The 21,634-nt window shown below is 31.4% G+C and overlaps 1 protein-coding gene across 1 annotated transcript; it reads right to left on the bottom strand.

The window, feature by feature from the left end:
• Positions 1-1,618: 1,618 nt before the first annotated feature.
• Positions 1,619-16,951, bottom strand: LOC139525096 (uncharacterized). The gene is made up of 4 exons (XM_071320278.1): positions 16,742-16,951; positions 11,050-11,167; positions 9,371-9,400; positions 1,619-7,453 (listed from the first exon to the last, which is right to left on the bottom strand). The coding sequence occupies exons 1-4, from the start codon at positions 16,949-16,951 to the stop codon at positions 3,852-3,854; spliced, it is 3,960 nt and encodes a 1,319-aa protein (XP_071176379.1). The 3' UTR covers positions 1,619-3,851.
• Positions 16,952-21,634: the final 4,683 nt, after the last annotated feature.

Below are 21,634 nucleotides of genomic sequence, written 5' to 3'. Positions count from 1 at the left end.
CACAGTCTGAGTGATTTTTACCCCAAAATACAGATACATTTTGAATTTTAGTTGTGTCACTTGAACATTTTGACAAATTTGACAGCATAGTGAATACTTGTGATGTTTCATTCATGTTGTAATTTAAAAAAAAAAAGGTAATATGCTTCAAAGTGCTTTTATATTTGTGTTTTTTTTTTCTTATCTTGGTGTCGATCTATATGCTTGTTTGAATGCTCAATAGAACATAAATGAATATATATTCCTTATTTTAGTTATATTTTGTTTTGGTGATCTATCAAAGAAAAGTTTTGTGTCATACCTGGAAAAATACCTTAGAAAAAATCTGCATTTTAAACATATAAGAAAAATAGAATACTGAAAACAAACAAAACTTAATTTCGTACCTTGAATTTTAATTGGAAAGAGGCACTTTTCCTTGAATGTCTAAATTTTTTACCTGTATTTTGTCGGCATATTTTTGTAGGAAATAATGTCCTTTTGATCAATCATATCAACATATAACTTCTTAGTGTAAGGGGCCATACGTTGCACATATGTAAATGTTATTTTGAAGGCAGAAAAAACATTTTCAAAGTTTTACCCAGTGAAAATCTTTGACAACACATGTTCTTTTTTTTATTTGATCTTTTAAAGATGTCTATCGAAAAAGTCTTACCCGCCATAGTAGTTGCCATTGGTTGAAATATTTTTACAAACAGGAAATAAGTAAACTCTTCTAACATATTATATGTATTAATAACACCAATGTTCCAATGAAATATTTTTTAATCGTTCTAAACAATAAAACGGCCATGTACAGCTACTAGTATGTTAAAAATCTAAATGAAAAAATCAAACTCACTTGTTATAAACAATGTTTTTTGGTTGTTAGCAAAGTATACTACTAAAGCTTTTATTTAGCAAAATGATACAAAATTTCACAATGCAGACAATGTTTAAAAAAGATACATTAAAAATACATGCAATGTAAATCAATTGATTACGCTAGAATAATTTTTTAAACATGAAACATTTGACGAGAATATAAACGGCAACATCTACTGAAAAATGGACCAACAAACCTTCACGGACACTTTCTATAAACAAATTTAACGTGAGAAAAACCCAAATCATATGGTTTGATTTTTAGAATGTATACCTTGAAAATGCAAGGGCTGAGGCACAAACTTAATAATTACATTTCTGCCGACCCTCTAAGCGGACATAACAGGAAAAGTTTGTGTTAAACAAGTTCATTTCATTTCGAAGTAATTGTGTTAAAAATAGGATATTTATCAATTGTTCAACAATGGCTAATTCTTTTTATTACTGAACGACGGTCCGTGTAACACTTATCAATTCAAAGTTTTAAAAAGTTTTGAAATTTTAGATTTTTGGAATTTTTTAGTTTACTGTGAGTTGGTCAGTTTTCTCTGTAACTTCTAAATGTTGGGCACTAGGAACACCAAATAGCTTTGAATTATTTATCTCAAACGCTAACCTTATATAAGAGATTTAAATCAACTTCTTTGATTCCGGTTTAAATAGGTTAAACTATTTTTTTTTTGATAGATGCACAACCTTAAAATTTCAGGATACTGTTATCCCATGTGATGTCTAATATGTTTTTAAAAAAAAAACCCGACTTCTTCTTTTCATTATTTGTTTTGTAATTAAAATTGATTTGATATAATTTCGTGCTATTTTTTATAACTAAGAATGATTGTTATCGGATCCGTGTTTACATCAGTGTTTAAAAGTATCCCTCTTTTCGCCCCTTTTCTATTTTGATATTTTAATCAAAAATTTAAAAAATCAAACTTTAAAAAAGTGAAATAATCAAAATTGCACGTAAGGTTTAATATTTTAGAATTTTGATCAAATTCCTAAACTATCAAATATATAAATGATATTTAAAATTTTAATATTTTAATAATTTGGTTAAAATTTCAAAATTTCAAAACTTTTACACAATTTGAAATTTTGATATTTTAAAACTTTGATCAAAATTCCAAAAATCTAAAATTTCATAACTTTTTAAAACTTTGAATTGATAAGTGTTACACGACCATTGGAAACTATGTAATGCACATACAGATAAAAGAATACATCTGTTTTATACGTATTGTTGATCATAAACCAACTCAAATACTGGTCCGAGACCACAATTATTTCGTAGTGCATTTCTTTTAAAACATAAATGAAAATAAAAAAAATCCCACCTGAGCTTTCTCAAAGAAACTTTTACAGTGTGCTGTACTACTTTTGGGACAAATTATGTCAAAATTAAAGAAAACTTCATCGTCTCTAACACAAAATATGGAAAATTTTATCTTTAGGGCGTCTTGAAATCTTTTGACAGCTTCCGAAGTGCTATTTTCAACCTTTTTCACCTGGACCAAATCACTACTTTCCTTTAAAATTCTGGACCCAATTTTTTTTTACAGTGTAATTTCACCCCCTACTTGCAATTTTAGGCATTAAACATGGAGAAATAAATTTGGAAGGGGTATAAAAATTAATGGAAAGTAACCCACTGTCAACACTAGGGACTATATTTGTGAAAATCAAGGGACAACAATGTGGTCTCGGACCGACTAGCAGGTATGTTCAATTTTAAAAATATAGATTCTACCACTGCATCGAGTGTGATACGATATATATCCACTCGACACAGTTAAATTTTCAAATTTAAAATTTAACTGTCGAGAGTGGATAAATATCGTATTACACGAGATTTGGTGGTGGAATCTGTTTCTCTAATGTTTTTTTAAGCAATACGCAGGCAAACTTATTGCTACTTTGCGACTGATCTGCAAAAAGATGTGTTTTTCTATGTGACGTCATCAGACATGGTCGCCTTTTTCATGCCGTCACAATATGAAATTTAGAGGAAAACAAGAATATTCGACGTCATAATCGGATTTTAACCAAAGAAAAACTGAGATCAAACGAACCACACGTTGATTATTTTTTATACAATGAGTGCAGAAATTGATAAATTGACAAAGAATTGGAGAAAATAATTTAAACTCTTGGAATGTATTCTGTATTGTTTAAACTGTAATACTAAGAAGATAGATATAGCAATAACATTCCAAGATCAACCTACCACATTAATATCTTGAATCAAGAAAAACTTATTTGCATTTGATTAAATCTTGTTTGCACGATATGTGTTACTATTTGCATCAACAAAATTGGAACATTATTTAGGTAAAACAGTAAAATTGTTTTTTTTTTTAAATTTTAAATCAAAATTATGTGAAAAATGAACTTTAAGAAATTCATTAATACTGATTATTGAAAATAACTCATCAAACTACATTTCAAAATGGAGAATCAATGAAAGACTATTAAACTATTGATATTGTTAAGTTGTCTGTGTTACTATTAGTGCATGTTGCTTAACTTGGATATTTGATAAATAGTTCTGTGACATCTTAGCCCTATTCAAATTTACTTTCCTACTTAAAAATGGTTACTATGCTTTTCATAGTTACGTTTGCGTTTGCGTTTGGCCGCTGGTAAAGATTAAAATGAAGTAATCATTATAATAGGCGACAATGGAAGCCTTTTTGGGTCCTCTATTTTTAGTTTAAAAATTCAATTGGTAAAACTGTAAAGTTCTGAATTATCAACACATTTGAGTGTTTGCAAACTATTTTGTTCTTAATCTGATTTTTGAAATCAAAGACAATATGAATAAAATTACACGCTTTAATAACTGAATATTTCTTGCAGTTATATTTTCTTTTATTAATGTTCCACTTTCCTCGCATCCAAAAAATTAAAAAAGTAAACAGTAAATTTGTTTTTGAATATAATTCACTAATACGTTCATTTTTTTAAAACTTCTTTTGACTATTTCATTTTTTTCTAAATGAGAAATTACAAAGTATGCTTATCAATTCAGCATTTTGACGTTTCTTTTTCATTATTTTGATATCTTTCCATAATCGTGTGTAACCCTTCTCTATGAGTATCTCAACAACTTTGAGATTATTGGCATGACAAGCACTCATAAACAAAGAACTCATATCAAAGCATGTGTGATCATATCTTTCTAATATAATCTTGACTATTTGTAAATACCCATTTGCACATGCATCTTCAATTGCGGAGTTGTAATCGAAAAAACTCGGTTCTTTGATCCCTACAAGTAATATAACTACATCTTCATTGCCTGTAGTACAAGCATTATTCAATGCACACTTAAAATCAAATAGTTCCTGATCAAAATTCAACAATAAATGATTTACATGCTGATAATTTCCTTTAGCACATGTCCAGTTAAAAACTGATTTCATATCAAATACATTGCAATCAAATGTATCTAATAAAAACCTTACCAAATCAAAATTTCCCATTGAACATGCCTTTTTCATCGTTTTTTTAAAATCTAACGGGGGATTTTCGCAAGATTTTACCAGAAGTTTCACTATGTCGACATTACATGTCTGGCTGCAGCATGCTACTCTCATGGCTGACGTGAAGTCGACTAATGCAAGATCTAATTTTTCAAGTAACAATTTAGTGAATGATAAGTCACCTCTCTCACACGACCACTGAAATAAGGAGTTAATGTCATCATGTTCAGCATTTTCGACAATTATCATTATAATTTCGTCATTGTTATTTTCGAACGCATTCTCAATTATTCTGATTAAATTTTCTGTCGATAACGAAAAATCATATATTCCTTGAAATAAAACTTTGAAGCAGTCTACATCTTCAATACTACTTATCGATTCCATTATAATCGAGTTTAAATCAATGTATTTTTGTTCACAAGTTTCAAGTAGAAACATAACTAAATCTTTATTGTTGCTCTCTAAAGCCATTCTAAAGGCCTTCGACACATCAAGAGAGTTTTGACTTACTTTTTTAAACAGTAACTTAGTTGATTCAAGACAACCGTTTCTACAGACCAACTCTAATGCATTGTTTATAGCAGACGAATGAGTGTAAAATGTATCATCGCCAACAGTCTCCAACAAAAATTCTAGAAACTCAACATCATTTTGACTGCATGTCCAAACAACTATTTTGTTAATATTTATTAATTTTGGGTCACATTTTCTAAGGATGGTTTTTAGTATATCTTTATTGTTTCTTTTGCAGGCAAAATCTATAACAGGATTCAATTCGAATAGATTGGGATCGATTGATGACAATAAGTACATGAAGAATGACACAATGTCAAAATATTCGTTATCACATGCAACTTTCATGATTGAGTTCATGTCTAGAAGACTATAGTCAACATTATCTAATACACACGAAATGAAATCTTTATCGGGATTCGAATATGCCCAACTCATAACATCTGTCATATTGAAAAGCCCAGCACCATATATTTGAAAATACACTTTGATAAACATGATAAAGAATGGACTTCCTAAAACAGAAGTTAATTCCCATATATAATCTAATAGTTCTTTATTTTCTGCTGCGTATGTGACTGTTAGATATTTTAAAAGTTCTTTGTCACCTTTTATACATGCCTCTTTTATTGTAAGCACCATATCAATAGTGCTAAATGTAAAGTGTTCGCAGAAGCATTTGATCAATTCCATATCATTAATTTTGCACGCCGCTTCCATCCACAATAATTTAGTAAATATATTCCGGTCAAATGCATTTAATAACAGTTTTAAATTTTCCATTTTGAAATCCTTATCAAACAAAAATCCAAGAAATCCATCAACATTTAATAATGTGGACATAGGATCGTCGATAACACGACAAAGAAGCTCAATTGAACTTGTGTTTCGAAAGATTTCGACTAGGCCGTTATCAACAAATCCAGGAATGTCTTCAAGCCGGATATTGTGTAATTTAATTATATTCCATGCAACACGTGCTTTTGTCTCATTCAGGATTCTACAGAAGCACAGAAAACTTATTTTAATGCACTCTGTACATAACACGGCCGATTCATTGTCAAACGACAATGTTTTACAGATATCACTCTGAAGGTAATCTAAAATTGTGTCGTCAGTTTTGCAATATATTAGTAAAGCAGTTGATAGATGAAAAGAATCGGTTAATGCCAACTGTAACAAAGAATTTTCACTAAAAGTTGGAAGAGGAAGTGAATATATATACATACTTCTACTAAAACATTTAAAATGTTCTTTTTGTCTGAACATATTACATAAAGAATCTATAATTTTAGTATCAGTCAATTGAATAATTGGGGACTCGCTAGCCGTTTTCGCAAAATCATACGGATTATCTGTATAGTCATTACATAGGTGACAGAGCAGTTGTTGTGCTAACAAGGTATAATATTGCTCTGGTACTTTGTATATAATTTCCCCTTCCAACTCACTATAATCTTCAGGTCGGGTCATTTCAACGATGAAAGGAAAGTCCATCATTTGAACCATACTTGCTGTATCGATACCATGACACGATAAAAAGACAGCCTCCAAAATGGTTCGATGTTGAAAGCAATAAAAATTTCTGTCTTTCTTTAAATAGTTCCCATTTAAAAGACGATTAACGCTTTCAATAACGCCATGTCTTGTTAAAAGATTCTCCTGTTGCCCAAAAATACTTAATGAAACGTTTTTAATTTGTTCTAAATTCAAGTTTTCTACGTCTATTCTGTCCCAATTGAGTAGCACCGAAGTTAAAATTGTGAAATCCATCCGATTGAAATGACATTCATCTGTACTCTGCTTCTTTTTCATGTCGGTAATGTTTTCACATAAAATTTTGTTGGCATGTTTGAAAAATGCTAAACCCTGTTTTAAAAATGCTCTATTAGATGTGAACATGTAACAAATTTGGGGGAAGTCAATTATTGAATTCGATTTGTTTTCAATTATACAATTTATCGTGCTTGAATGAATATACGATGTTTCTTTGAGATTATATGAAGCAGTATCATAGTTTTCTTCTTGTCGATCTGATGTTTCATGAACTCCATATTTTTTTAAGTAGTTCAACAAACATTTTCGTTTTTCGACATGAGACATTTGAAATTTTGCAGAACTCAAATCTACAAAAGTATCATTACATAAAAGCCGATGTTTCGAAATTACAGTACTGCACCTACGTTTGATATTGTCTCGCATTGTCAATATCACTTTAACATGCCCAGTCTTTACACATGTGTATACGGCTTCAACATATTTCGAATGAATATCCTCGTTATAAAAGGAATTAGTCTTACCAAAAATATCATCACAAAGTACAATGCAGTTGTCATTTATATTGATTACGTCGTGCCAATCTGAAATGTTCGGTAAGTTTACCATTGTATAGTGGTTATTTTGATCACAATATCGAAAAAGTGTTTCCATAGCAAATCTTGATTTTCCTGACCCGGGAGGTCCCGTTATTAAAACACATCCCATTTCGTTTAAGCTTTTCAAAATAGCTGGTATTGCACTGGTTTGTACAAATGTTGCTTCTTCTGAATGGAACTTGACTGCTGCAGATGTTAGAAGTGAGAGCTCTGAAAATATGTATATAATATATATTTTTTCGATACAAATAAAAACCTAGATATAATAAAGATACTATACTCAAAAGAAAGTATACACAATATCAATTCGTAACCACTGACAAAACAGACAAACGACTAACTAGGTAATGAAACTTGAACAGGATAAGAATTTTCACTTTTAAAATTTTGATGTTTGTTTTTTAGAAATGGACTAAAGCAACTTTATAGATGTCTTTGTCTTTCATTTACGGACAACTAATGCTACAACTCCAAAAAAGCATTCCAATTACAAATTCAACATGTTCAATATTTGTTATATTATATCAGTAAGGTTAAGCTAGCTATACAACCAGATTTAAACCATTTTTTTTCAACATAAGAAAATGTTTATACCAATTTTTCCGTTTTTTCTATGTATTTGGAATTGATTTTTCAATTTTAAAGGGACTCTCCGTTTCAAATATTCCTTTGAGTTCGATACTTTTGTTAATTTACATTTTTATAACTATGCATATTTACTATATATGACATCATATTTTAGATGGCCATAAATTGTAAAGTTCTAATGCAGCAGCAGTAAGATGCAGACATTATATAAACAGTATGAGAATTATGCAGAATGACAACTCAACCGTAGAGACTTTGACTGTGTAATGAGTGTCAAATTCCCGCCTTTTAAAATAATATATATGTTGTCCGACTGTACATAGTTTTATGTTTTCAAGTATTCCAAATGACTTAAAATTACTTCATATCCACCAGTGTAAACAGCCTGTCCCGAGCCCGAATAAAAAAGGAAAATCATTTTTCTTTTAAATGGTGCAATTGCGCTATGAAACCAGGTTTAATCCACCATTTTCTACATTTGAAAAATGCCTGCACCAAGTCAGGAATATGACAGTTGTTGTCCATTCGTTTAATGTGTTTTATCCTTTGATTTGCCATTTGAGTAGGGACTTTTCGTTTTGAATTTTCCTCGGAGTTCAGTTTTGTTGTTATTTTACTTTCTTTTATATTATATTTATGGTGCAAATAATACTAAGTAATTTCAAAGCGTAGCATAGGAGAATAAAAGTTGTTGTGCAAAAGGACGCAATTTTGGCGCAAACGGATTTTTCATAAGTGCAGTTAAGCCTCAGTCAGGTGTTTGTATTGTTGTTGATAATTTGATTGCATTTGACTGTTAATGTTTATAAGTTGTTATTGGCTTTAAACTAGCAGTCAGCGTCTGTGAGTTCTCTCATATTTGACCTTGGTTATGAGGCTGTATAAAATCCATGCCACGTCCTGTTTGTGATTTTTATAGTTTGTTCTTATGTTATACTGTTACACCACTTCCCAGATTATAGGAATGTAGGCACTTTCACACATGTTTAACCCCGCCACATTCTGTATGTGCTTGTTCCAAGTCAGGACCCTGTTTTTCAGTGGTTGTCATGTCGGTCATATTTGTTTTTCATAAATTGTTTTGAAATAAATTTTGCCGTAAGTTATCTCAATTGAATTGTTTAATTTTTTTATTATCGGTTCTTTTTATAGCAGAATATACGGTATGGGTGTTTCTCATTGTTGGAAGGCGTACGGTTGTATATATAATTACTTACATCCACTTCAGTTGGACTTTGCTGGATATTTGTCTTATTGGCAATCAAACCACATCTCTTTTTATCTTTATATCTTCATTTTAACACACAATGTAGTTTGATCTTCGTCTTTAGAACTTTGCCTATGAATGTTATCGGTTTCAAATCAAGTTATGCTATCTTTCATACCTGTTCTATGTCTTTTGATAAGTTATATTCTATATGTAGTCTTATCTCCCGAATTCCTTCGCAAGACACTGTCAACGGTTAAAGCACTGTTTCATAACTCGAAAAATCTGGATTGTTGCGATCACGCCATATTTAATATTGATAGTTAACCTACCTTTGCACCTTTTTGTCCTCCGGTCTATGTCTGAAACAAATACATACATTTTGTGACACATCTTTACACTCATCCGTTTCCATGTAATTAAATAATACGACACAGTTCTAAATTCAACCGTGTTGCAGTATTTTATCTGTCGAAGGTCAATAAAATAAAATTGTTTTATGATTTTGTTCTTTTCAACTTTTTATAATATCTTATATGAGATCACTAACAGTGTTATTTTCCAAAGTTTTCCTTTTCCAAGCGTTCAAAATTCCATAAGAAAAGTTATATGGCACTTCACCAAATACTTGCTTACCCCAAAAATGGTGTGGTAGTGCTAAAAATACAATATTCAGTATACATGTAAAAAAAATTACCGAGAGTGATAATTGGTACTAGAAAGTTGGTAGTATATCGCTGTCTAAAAGTCACAAATCGATTAAAAGAAAACAAATCCGGGTTACAAACTTAAACCGAGGGAAACACACAAACTATAACAGATTACATGACCGGGCGGAAGGATGCACTCATGCACAGACATGTATGGACCGGCGAACTGACAACGTACAATATTTCCATTTCCTCCGCTACGCGTCGCCCAGTATACAATATATAGCAAAATCACACTTATAATGTTCAATTTATTCTGCTTGATGTGAGTTCTACATATTATACATATTATGAAACAGCAGTGAAGTGTGTATGTATGTTCGTGCTGTGTTGCATCCCATTCTTCTCAACATAACACATCGAACATATTTCTCTTCATTTTGTTTCATTATTGGTGTGGTACCTGGCAATGCCCATGAACAATACATTCCAGATCTATATGCAATGATAGCTGTATAATATAAGATAAGAAGATGTGCGATGACTACCAATGAGACAATTTTCCATCAGATGTTATAGTTGATTTAATATGATATAGCTGCAAAAACATTCACTGAAAACATTCAAATTCGAATAAATAAAGGCAATATTATTTCACCAATGTTATATTTTCAAAATTCGTCTAAGGAGATACAAATCAATATAAAAAACAAAAAATAAGGATATTACATGATCGCTGGAATGAGCCAGACTGGAGAAAACGACAGTATCCGCGTCTCTGCTATACATGCGTTATACATTATGCAAATTCTCTAAGTCTTTTGTGCTCATAAAAATGTGGCATTCGACAAATCTGGTATCGATATATCAGAGACTGTCGAAACATGTAACTAGTATGGTGAGACCGACACATCGTATCGGTCAAGTCATTGAAACTTATTTTTTTGTCGATTTCAGTCGTTCCTTCTCTGTTGGAGCAACTTTTGTTTAAAAAGCACTTCAATGTTAAATGACGTCCATAATATGTCAAAACGCACCAGTATAAATCGAGATATAAGTAGCAGATGGTTTGTTACCGCCAGGAAATGTGAGGCTAACTTCTTGAAAGTGGAAATCATCGACTATGTAAATGTTTTGAATTAATGAATCGTCAGACCGTGACGACATCAAGACAAAGATTAAGATATTAAAGATAATGTCAGGAGTATCATCACTGTTAATTTAACTAGGACTCAAGTATTCATTTGAATGTATGTCAATGGGTTAAAGAATATCATCAATACATCTGAAATTGAAACGTGAGAATAATTCAGGTGTGTTTTATGTTTTGCAAACACATAATAAAAGAATTATTTACAGACCTTTAGTGTTCTGCTTGCCGAACTTATCAATTGCGGATAAAACATCTTGCATTTTTGCTGCTTGTAAATGTTTCAGTGATGTTAGTCTTTGTTGTATACTGAGATTGGTGTCTAAACACTGAAATAATAATGGTAAAATAAACGTCAAACAAACGAACAACTACAATGAGATATTGTTAGAAAAAAAAAATATCGCAATAATGTATCATGCCACAAATAATATATTTTATCTATGCGTGTTATGATTGCCAATGAGACAACTCTCCGCTAGAGACCAAATGACACAGAAATTAACAACCATACGGCCTTTAACAATGAGCACATACCGAATATTAAGCTATCTAAGGCCCCGAAAGGAAAAAAACTAACGGCCTGATTTATGTAAAAAAAAAAAGAACGAAAAACAAATATGAAACACATAACGACAACCAGTGAATTACAGACTCCTGACTTGAGACAGGCACATACATACAGAATGTGGCAGGGTTAAACATGTAAGCGAATCAGTTAAAAAAGGATTAACTCATCAGATGGATAAAAATAAAAATACTACAAATACCAGTTGACGTGGCCGTGTACTTATTTATTTTAGATTATATTATTACCATAATAATTAAAAAAATAAATTAGGCCGTTAGTTTTCTCGATTGTATTGTTTGACATTTGTAATTTCGGAACCCTTTAAAATTTAGTTTTAAAAAGTAAACGATATTCATAATTAGCGTGATTCATTAACTAGTATTAAGTTCATTCACAATAACTAATTTTGTTTTAAATAAGAGGTAATAATATCTCATAGTTTCAGTGTATACTAGAACACACCCGCGAAATCGCGGGCATTCAGAGCGGATTTAAAAGTATGTAAAGTGTTGTTAGAAGTTTTATACCTCCAAAATTCCCAATTTTTGGTTTTCTATCAATTTCAATATGAACATACATTTAGTATGTTATGAACATTTAAGTAAGGAGCCTGTAGTTCAGTGGTTGTCGTTTGTTTGTGTGTTACATATTTGTTTTTCGTTCCTTTTTTTGTACATGAATAAGGCCGCTAGTTTTCTAGTTTGAATTTTTTTACATCGTCATTTCGGGGACTTTAAAGCTGAGTATGCGGTATGGGCTTTACTCGTTGTTGAAGGCCGTACGGTGACCTATGGTCGTAAATTTCTGTGTCATTTTGGTCTCTTGTGGAGAGTTGTCTCAACATGGCAATCATACCACATCTTTTTTTTTTGTTATCAATGAATTTTGTAAAATATTTAATGAATGGAGAATTTCAGAAAAGGTATCAAAAGTTCACATGAATAATTTTAGCGCTTATCTGTATATTACTATATAAATAAAGTGTATTTACTTTCAATTCTTAGTTTAGTAATCGATCCATGGTGGTCAATTGACATAGTATACAGACTCTCTCCATTTAATAAACTCTGAACAGAATTAAAATACACTTTATTCGTACTATTTGTTTGTTCAAAGTATACAGAAAAACGCAAACCGGAAGTATAATCTGACTTAAAATTTCGTCCAATGACGGGACAATATCCGGATGCCTTTTTTCTCGTTTTTCTCCCAAAATAGCTCAATCTGAATAATCATATGAATGGATGACAAATGCGACTATGCACTGTACATATAGGACACAGAGTCGTGTTGATTAATTTATTGTGGAAAGAAGAGAAGCGACACCAAAAATGAGGTCTTCTCGTTTAATAGTATAGATCGTACTATTTGTTTGTTCAAAGTATACAGAAAAACGCAAACCGGAAGTATAATCTGACTTAAAATTTCGTCCAATGACGGGACAATATCCGGATGCCTTTTTTCTCGTTTTTCTCCCAAAATAGCTCAATCTGAATAATCATATGAATGGATGACAAATGCGACTATGCACTGTACATATAGGACACAGAGTCGTGTTGATTAATTTATTGTGGAAAGAAGAGAAGCGACACCAAAAATGAGGTCTTCTCGTTTAATAGTATAGATCGTACTATTTGTTTGTTCAAAGTATACAGAAAAACGCAAACCGGAAGTATAATCTGACTTAAAATTTCGTCCAATGACGGGACAATATCCGGATGCCTTTTTTCTCGTTTTTCTCCCAAAATAGCTCAATCTGAATAATCATATGAATGGATGACAAATGCGACTATGCACTGTACATATAGGACACAGAGTCGTGTTGATTAATTTATTGTGGAAAGAAGAGAAGCGACACCAAAAATGAGGTCTTCTCGTTTAATAGTATAGATCGTACTATTTGTTTGTTCAAAGTATACAGAAAAACGCAAACCGGAAGTATAATCTGACTTAAAATTTCGTCCAATGACGGGACAATATCCGGATGCCTTTTTTCTCGTTTTTCTCCCAAAATAGCTCAATCTGAATAATCATATGAATGGATGACAAATGCGACTATGCACTGTACATATAGGACACAGAGTCGTGTTGATTAATTTATTGTGGAAAGAAGAGAAGCGACACCAAAAATGAGGTCTTCTCGTTTAATAGTATAGATAATATAACAATATCAAGTATTTCAACATGCATAAATCTTAGATAAATTTTCTTGAAAATGTTGATTTTTACATGTAAATAAATAAATACAGGTGAATAAATTATCAGAGCATTACCGACTCCTTATAGCTTAAAGGGGCACTAGCTGTCAAATTCATGTTCACCGATTTGACTCAAATTCCCAAATTAGATTTATAACAATGTAAAACATTTATCCAAATTATAAAAAGTCTAAAATAAACCGAGTTAATTTACAGAGCATTCGTTCGATAATATGTAGATTCGTTTCGTGTGATTTGTAATCTAGACGCCATCTAATTAACTATCGAGATGACAACGAAAACAACTTATAGCGAATTATTATTTCACTATTTCACTTTCATTAATAATTGAACACAAAAAATGCCTCATAGTAAATATAGACGTAGCAAAAAATAAAATGCTCCGGAAGGCACAGCTTCATATGAACAGTAAAGGCAAGTATTAGACGCAACATTCAAGGTCTGAATTTTGATTGTGATTAAATTTTAGGCACAACATAGTTAACTGACACAAAATAAACGAGCTTAAAGAACTTAACAAGAAACTGAAAAAAATGGACCCTTTGAACCTCAATATGGACTTGATAACGGCGCCGAAAATCTAAAATTTGAATTTATTCATTTTTTGTTGTTGTAAAAATGAAGCTTTATTTCGGAACGTTTCAATCTTAATAAGGACCCCATATGAAAAGCATCAAATAGCAAATTTCATGAGTAAATTGTTTTGCGTTAACCAAAAACTAAATCAATGCTCCAGGCCAATTCATTGACACAAATATACAATTTACTTGTGATAGAGGTTACGAATAAGGATTTTACTTCCAAAAGATAAAACGCATTTTAAAATAATTTATTGATTTATAAACTGGATACACATTCATATGAACCAGTGGAAGTTCTACGTTCTGACGTCACCTTTTAGTATTTTGTTTAAAAAAAACCCCAATGCAATAATAAGCCGTAATAATGAATAATAAACGTTAGAAAATCTTGCAACAAAAAAGAAAGGAGAAAATATTTAAAATTATCGGTATTTCCGGTGTAAACAGCAACTGAAAATCCACTGAAGATGTGAAATGAAATTTGAATTTGAAAGATGCGGATGGCTTTATCAACATAATGAAAAATATCAATGTAACTCCAACTAAATCAACGGAATTCTGCTGTATATATATGGTGAATTGATAAAAAAAAAAAAAAAAAGAAATACGGTATATTGAGCCAAAAAGGAATCGAACAAACGTTCTCTGATTGTGATATCACTACACGAGACACATAATTAAATTTGCAATTTCCAAGAACGACACAACGAGTTTCCTATTTAGTGTATAATAAACTCAATTGTTTTGTTGCCTTTCTTTTTTTTGACATTGTGTTGTCAAATTCTCTCGACTTTTGAGGTGTTATTGACCCCTTCGTATCTTCAGCTTTTTTTTTGGCAAAACAGACCCAACAAATAGGAATTGTCTTGACATTGGCACTGAATGCAACTCGGTTTGGATTTAATTTGTGGTCATTTTTGGTTTAATCAGTTCTTCAATATTCGTTTTAGATTTGAATATTCAAAAGTTTTTGATCATGATTTTCCTTTAAAATACATTTATCATCGGTAAGGACATCTGTGGCGATTGAATTGGTAGAGTTGATAGTATCAACAGAGGTTACTATAAAACATTAACCCAAATGGAAGTACATATATAACAATATTACATATGGTGTAGCATTTAACTGTTTTCATTGGATATTACGATCATGTGTTTCAAAAGTTATTTTACGCATCCGAAGCATTGTTATTTTTTTTTAGTAAATTGACGCTCAGTTTCTATTTATATGCATATTGGTGGTAAATATGAAAAACAATCTTGCTAAATTTAGCTTTATGACGTCATGACTTCACATATAACAACAATGGAGGAAGCGCCGCAGAAGACGAAAGGAAAAGTTGAAAGTTTATCAGGAGATTTCAAGAATTTCATGTTGAATGCTAACGCTAGAAATAAAAGATGGCTAATGCAACAAAGTATGAAGTTGTTCAAAGAATATGGATATTTTCAATAACATGTAAGGATTTTTGCAAAGTACAATTAAGAGGAAAACAGAAAATACATCGAACGCAATTTTTCAATTACAGTGTTTACATAAATAATATATAAATTAAGGACTTTCATTCAGTTAATACGTTATATATGGACATGTTATATAATTTTAGTGAGACTCAGACTACATCCTCGATTAATATAATCTGAACAGGTACATATATAATGATTAACCTCCTCATAAGTCCATAATTGATGATTATTTAAACCAAATTCACACATTTATATTCATTCAATAGTTCAGAACAACTGCAGTTCTGCAAATATCACATTGAAACAAGCGCGTCGTGATGTTTGTTATAACTAAAAAAAAACCTTTCCCGTTAATAACAGAAAAGTAAACAAAACGTGTGTGGTAAAGTTGAAATATCGAAATATACAATTGTAGAATATTTGCTGATTTTGCCTATCAACTTGCTTGCACAGTATAATTTAAAAAAGACTAATAGTCATAAAATATAAGTTACTCACCGTATCAATGTGTTATGCCATACATGTAACTATAGTAATCATAATAGGTTATTCCAAACAATTCATATTTTAATTATTTATAGATTTTTATTATGAATGAAATGATGACGCCTTTAATATGATTGAATTCTATACATTTCTATTTTCAATTTATGTCCAATAAAAAGAAGAGGTTTAACATTTTTCCATCACATGATAGTAGTGTTTCTACTTTTCCATCATTCAACATCATGTCACCATATGTCGTAATTTCCCTATCTCTTTTCAGTCAAAAACATTTAAATATTTTTCTTTAATATGTTAAATACTTGAGACGCAATAGAGTAGTATGTTTTGTACGCTCAAACATTCATTACTTCATATACATTTCTGAGAAAGAAAGATATAATGTTTACAAGCGAATATCTAAGTTGTTTTCTTTAAGTTTCTAATGTTTTTAATCAAAGAAAACAAGATATGTTTTGCATTCCCTATTTAATATTGAAATTAAATATGGGTTTTCTGGTACAATTCTAGATAATACAAAAGTCTTTACATTATAATTATCTATTCTGATATCATACGAACCTCTTTAATTTCTCGTTGAATATTATTTTCAGCTTTGATGTCTGTCAAAAGAACTGTTTGGTACTTAATCAATAATGTCTCATCTAAAGGCCTTTGCCTGAGATCTTCTAGTGCCTGTTTCGTTTCTGTTTCTTTCTGACACACAACGGCTATGTCTATTAATTTTTTTTCTACTTCAGACATACAGTTTTTGTAATCTTGATTTGACATTTTTGCTTCAGGAACATGTCCGTACATTTTGTTTCTTAAGTTGACCAGCGTGTCAACTGCTTTCCTTAATGGACATAAGCTCTGGAGCAGAATATTGGCGATAATGCAGTCAATACTACCTACACTAACTCCACTAATCGCTTTGACCTCACAGACAGTTGATATACTTGATGAACTCGCGCAGCTAGAGCACAGTTGTGTTGTTTTATTGAATAAACACGCAAAATAATGTTGATTAATTAGTTGCTTCTTTGGAAGTGTATATCCATTAGGACAATGACCGCAGATATTGTTAATGCCAACAACTAAGTGATAAATGTCGTGTTTGTTATCATTCAAAAAATCTTCTAGTGATAGACGGGGAAGGGTTAAACAACAGTGCCAGAAAACATCAGCACAGAAATGAGTTAGGAGACAATTTGCCATAGTCACATCCAAAACGTCTGTACTTATTCCTGATTTGGCTTTACTGCAGCAAAATTCGGCATTTTGTTTTTGAATATGACATGGCAATTTTGGTCCGTGTTTATCAAACAATATATCTAACTGACTTTTATTGAGGACACGATTCCGTGGTAGAATATAACTATTTATACACTGACAATTACACCGGCATTTAAAGTAGCAAAGATGGAATAGTTCATGTTGGTTCTGGTTTAAAAACTCTTCGAAAGATAAATGATTCTTCATAAGGTGAAGTTCTAAAAGATCTTTAAAAGATTTTTTTGTGTGATCCATCATCAATGTTGCAAACCGGTAGAAATTTTCTCTTTCTTGTTGTGCCATTATGAACTGTCAACGAAAGAAACATATATACATACAGGATGACAGAACGCATGTTGAAATATTCTATAAATTGATTATGTTTAACATTTCACCGAAAATCCAACTAATTTCAGCTTCATTGAAATTTAGGTCCAATCCATATAAAGTTTTACGTAATAGATAAACATACCAGAAGCCTATCTTAAGTCATAACTGAAACGATTTTGTTTAATGGTTTAATATATAAGCCAACATTCATACAGTTATTCAAGAACTACATGCAAAGGTTATTTTACATCAAAACGAAAAGTCATATCATTGACTGGAAAACATGGTACATGTAGTTGTTTAAAATGCGATATAATAAGGGTCTTATAAACTTGTAACCGTCGATGGCCTTTTACTGCAACTGCAAAACATATGGAATGTTTGGGAGGGACACATTCTCTATATTTGTGTACCCGCTCAATATGGTATCATCACAGAATACCATCTCAAACATGCCGTCATTGGAAACATCACTCTCTCATTTATGAAACAAAAAGATCAATATATTGATAGATATTCAACATGAGAACACTTAAATGGATGATCACAAACTTTTAATACTACCGGGAAGCGCCATGTAAATGTATCCTTCTGTATCTGATACGTTTATCTTCAAAATCTACAGAAGGTTAGATTTCTTTTGATTTGTGGTATCCTCTAAATAAATACAGTCCGCAAATTTATTTTGTCTATTATAATATAATGGTAAACGTTGAACACTTGAGAAGAACAAGGTAATATCAACTTTTAACGTAGAAAAGAATGTCAAAATAATCAAAATTAAAAAAAAGGATGATGATCTCTCATTTATTGTGAAACTTTTACTAAGGGCTTATTCATCATTGTACTTCAGAGGGTGGTCCGTCAAAATTCTGACGCAGACTATCGCATTTTAACTTAACTTTTTATTTTCAGCGTCCAAATCCCACTTCTTCTTCCTATATTTATAAGAAATGTCTCACGATAAAGAAATGCATTGTGTACTGCATTATTTGATGTCATCTTGATCGAAGGTTTTTTAAAACAAATATCAAGTTATTCAAATAAAAGTTATTATGTTCATAATATACCAATAACTGCAAATGAATTTAAGAACTAGAGGCTCTAAAGAGCCTGTGTCGCTCATCTTGGTATATGTGCATATTAAACAAAGGACACAGATGGATTCATGACAAAATTGTGTTTTGGTGATGATGATGTGTTTGTAGATCTAACTTTGAACATTCTTGCTACTTACAATGTTCTCTATCTATAAAGACTTGGCCCTTTAATTACAGAGGAAAATATTTTGTTAAAAACTTACAAAAATTTAACAAATCAATGAAAATTGTTAAAAATTGACTATAAAGGGCAATAACTCCGTAAGGGGTCAACTGACCATTGTGGTCATGTTGACTTATTATTAGATCTTACTTTGCTGAACATTATTGCTGTTTGCAGTTTATCTTTATCTATAATAGTATTCGAGATAATAACCAAAAACCGCAAAATAGGGGAGGGGGACAGCAACCCAACAACTAGTTGTTCAATGCATCTGAAAATTTCAGGGCAGATAGATGTTGACTTGATAAACAATTCAGTCCCTTGACAGATTTGCTCCAAATGCTTTGGTGTCCGAGTTATAAGCCAAAATCAAAATCTACATTTTACCCCAGTGTTCTATTTTTAGCCATGGTGGCCAACTTGATTGGTTGACTGGGTCACCGCACACATTTTTTAAACTAAATACCCTAATAATGATTATGGCCAAGTTTGGTTAAAGGAGTAGGGGCAATAAGGCCCTTATTTGGCCCAAAAATTACTGCAAATTTAAAAGTTATCATACATATCCCTAAATAACTAAAAACTTGACTAAGGTATAAGGTACTAAGAAAAACAAAAGCAAATTTGACATCGAACAAGTTACCATGGCAACAAATCATGACTTAATTTGCATATTATGTTAAAATTCGTGATTTTCCTTTTTTTTTCATAAAATTTTAAGTATATTTTTAATTGAAAAAGTATGTGCACACCAAAGAAACAACTTTATATTTGGAAAGATTATGCCAATAGTTATAATAAAGCTTCTGTTAAATTATTTTGTTGTTTCTTGGCTGCGCAGGATGTTTCCACAACGGAAATAAAGATAGAAAACTGCATAAATTCTGTATTTTTCATCGTTTTTGTGAAAGCAGTACATATTATGACGTAAATGTGACGTCATCAGATAAAAATCTTTATGTTTTTCATTTATATTTCTTGACCCGATGCATTTCTAAACATTATGTGCCAATTTAAAATGGTTATCTAACATTTTATTTTCTTGGGCCAAAACTAGTTGTCCGATTCATCTGAAAATTTCAGGGCAGATAGATGTTGACTTGGTAAATAATTTAACCTTCGTCAGATTTGCTTTAAATGGTTTGGTTTCAGAGTTATAAGCCAAAATCAAAATCTACATTTTACCCTTATGTTCTATTTTTAGCCATGGCAGCCATCTTGATTGGTTGGCCGGGTCACTGGACACATTTTTTAAACTGAATACCCCAATGATGATTGTGGCCAAGTTTGGTTAAATTTGGCCCTGTAGTTTCTAAGGAGAAGATTTTTGTAAAAGATTACAATTGGTAAAAAATGACTATAAAGGGCAATAACTGCTTAAGGGGTCAACTGACCATTGTGGTAATATTATTTGTAAATCTTACTTTGCTGAACATTATTGCTGTTTACATTTTGTCTCTATCTTTAATAATATTCAAGATAATAACCCAAAACGGCAAAATTTCCTTAAAATTACCAATTCAGGGACAGCAACCCAATAACCGGTTGTCCAATTCATCGGAAAATTTAAGGTCAGATAGATCTTAACCTGATAAACAATTTTACCTCCTATCAGATTTACTCTAAATGCTTTGGTTTCAGAGTTATAAGCCAAAATCTACATTTTATCCCTATGTTCTATTTTTAGCCATGGCGGCCATCTCGGTTTGTTGGCCGGGTCACCGGACACATTTTTTAAACTTGATACCCAATGATGATTGTGGCCAAGTTTGGTCAAATTTGGCCCAGTAGTTTCAGAGTAGAAGATTTTTGTAAAAGTTAACGACGACGACGGGCGGCGGACGACGGACGCCAAGTGATGAGAAAAGCTCACTTGTCCCTTTGGGACAGATGAGCTAAAAAAGAATATTGCAAGTTTGCAACAGAGTTGAAATTTGAATCATTCATTTAAATCATGTTCTCAATACAGACTGTCTTTTAATAGGGATGCTAAATCATCTTCCTTTAATTTGACGTTCTAAGTGTCAAAGGTGTTAAATTTAGATTTAAATCTTGAACTCTCAAATCAGAGCAGGTAAAAGAAAGTTAGAAACCATATAAACGAGTGTCAAATTGGCTACACATACTTCATGTACTTATTATCACGATTCATTTGATCATAATTCATTAAAACAAAATTATTTTTCACATTTTACATCTCGACTTCTGCCAGGAAGATGCCACTTATTTTCAAAAACAGCATCTAAGAATTCATGTTGTAATGTTATACATTATGGAAATTGTTTCTGTAATAGCAAGAATAATATTTACATTGAACGAATAGCATAATTTATATAAGATGTAAAACTGACATGGGTTCTTAATGTATATTATACATTAAGAACCCATGACAGTTTTACATCTTATATAAAAAAAAAATCGTAAAATCGTTTGGTTAAAATTGATAAAACAATTATCTGATCTTTCAAACCATGCAGGTACTTAGGTTTGCGAATGCATATATCAATTTTTTAAGAAAGCTTCTTGATTTTAGATATTTTCTGATTTCATGGATTACTTCAAAATGTGTACACATTTGCAGTACTGGGAATTCTCCAAGCATTTGTT

Source organism: Mytilus edulis, chromosome 5 (genome assembly GCF_963676685.1).
Source record: "Mytilus edulis chromosome 5, xbMytEdul2.2, whole genome shotgun sequence".
NCBI classification, from domain to species: Eukaryota; Metazoa; Mollusca; class Bivalvia; order Mytilida; family Mytilidae; genus Mytilus; species Mytilus edulis.
Note: the sequence above shows the minus strand (reverse complement) of the source record. Positions and strands in the feature narration are given on the sequence as shown.

Excerpts from the sequence above, each read along its gene's own strand:
- LOC139525096 (XM_071320278.1), bottom strand. The coding sequence starts at position 16,951 with ATGTCAAATCAAGATTACAAAAACTGTATGTCTGAAGTAGAAAAAAAA. Across the intron at positions 9,401-11,049 it reads CGGCAAGCAGAACACTAAAG|ACATAGACCGGAGGACAAAA; the intron begins GTCTGTAAATAA and ends TATTTGTTTCAG. Across the intron at positions 7,454-9,370 it reads GAGGACAAAAAGGTGCAAAG|AGCTCTCACTTCTAACATCT; the intron begins GTAGGTTAACTA and ends ACATATTTTCAG.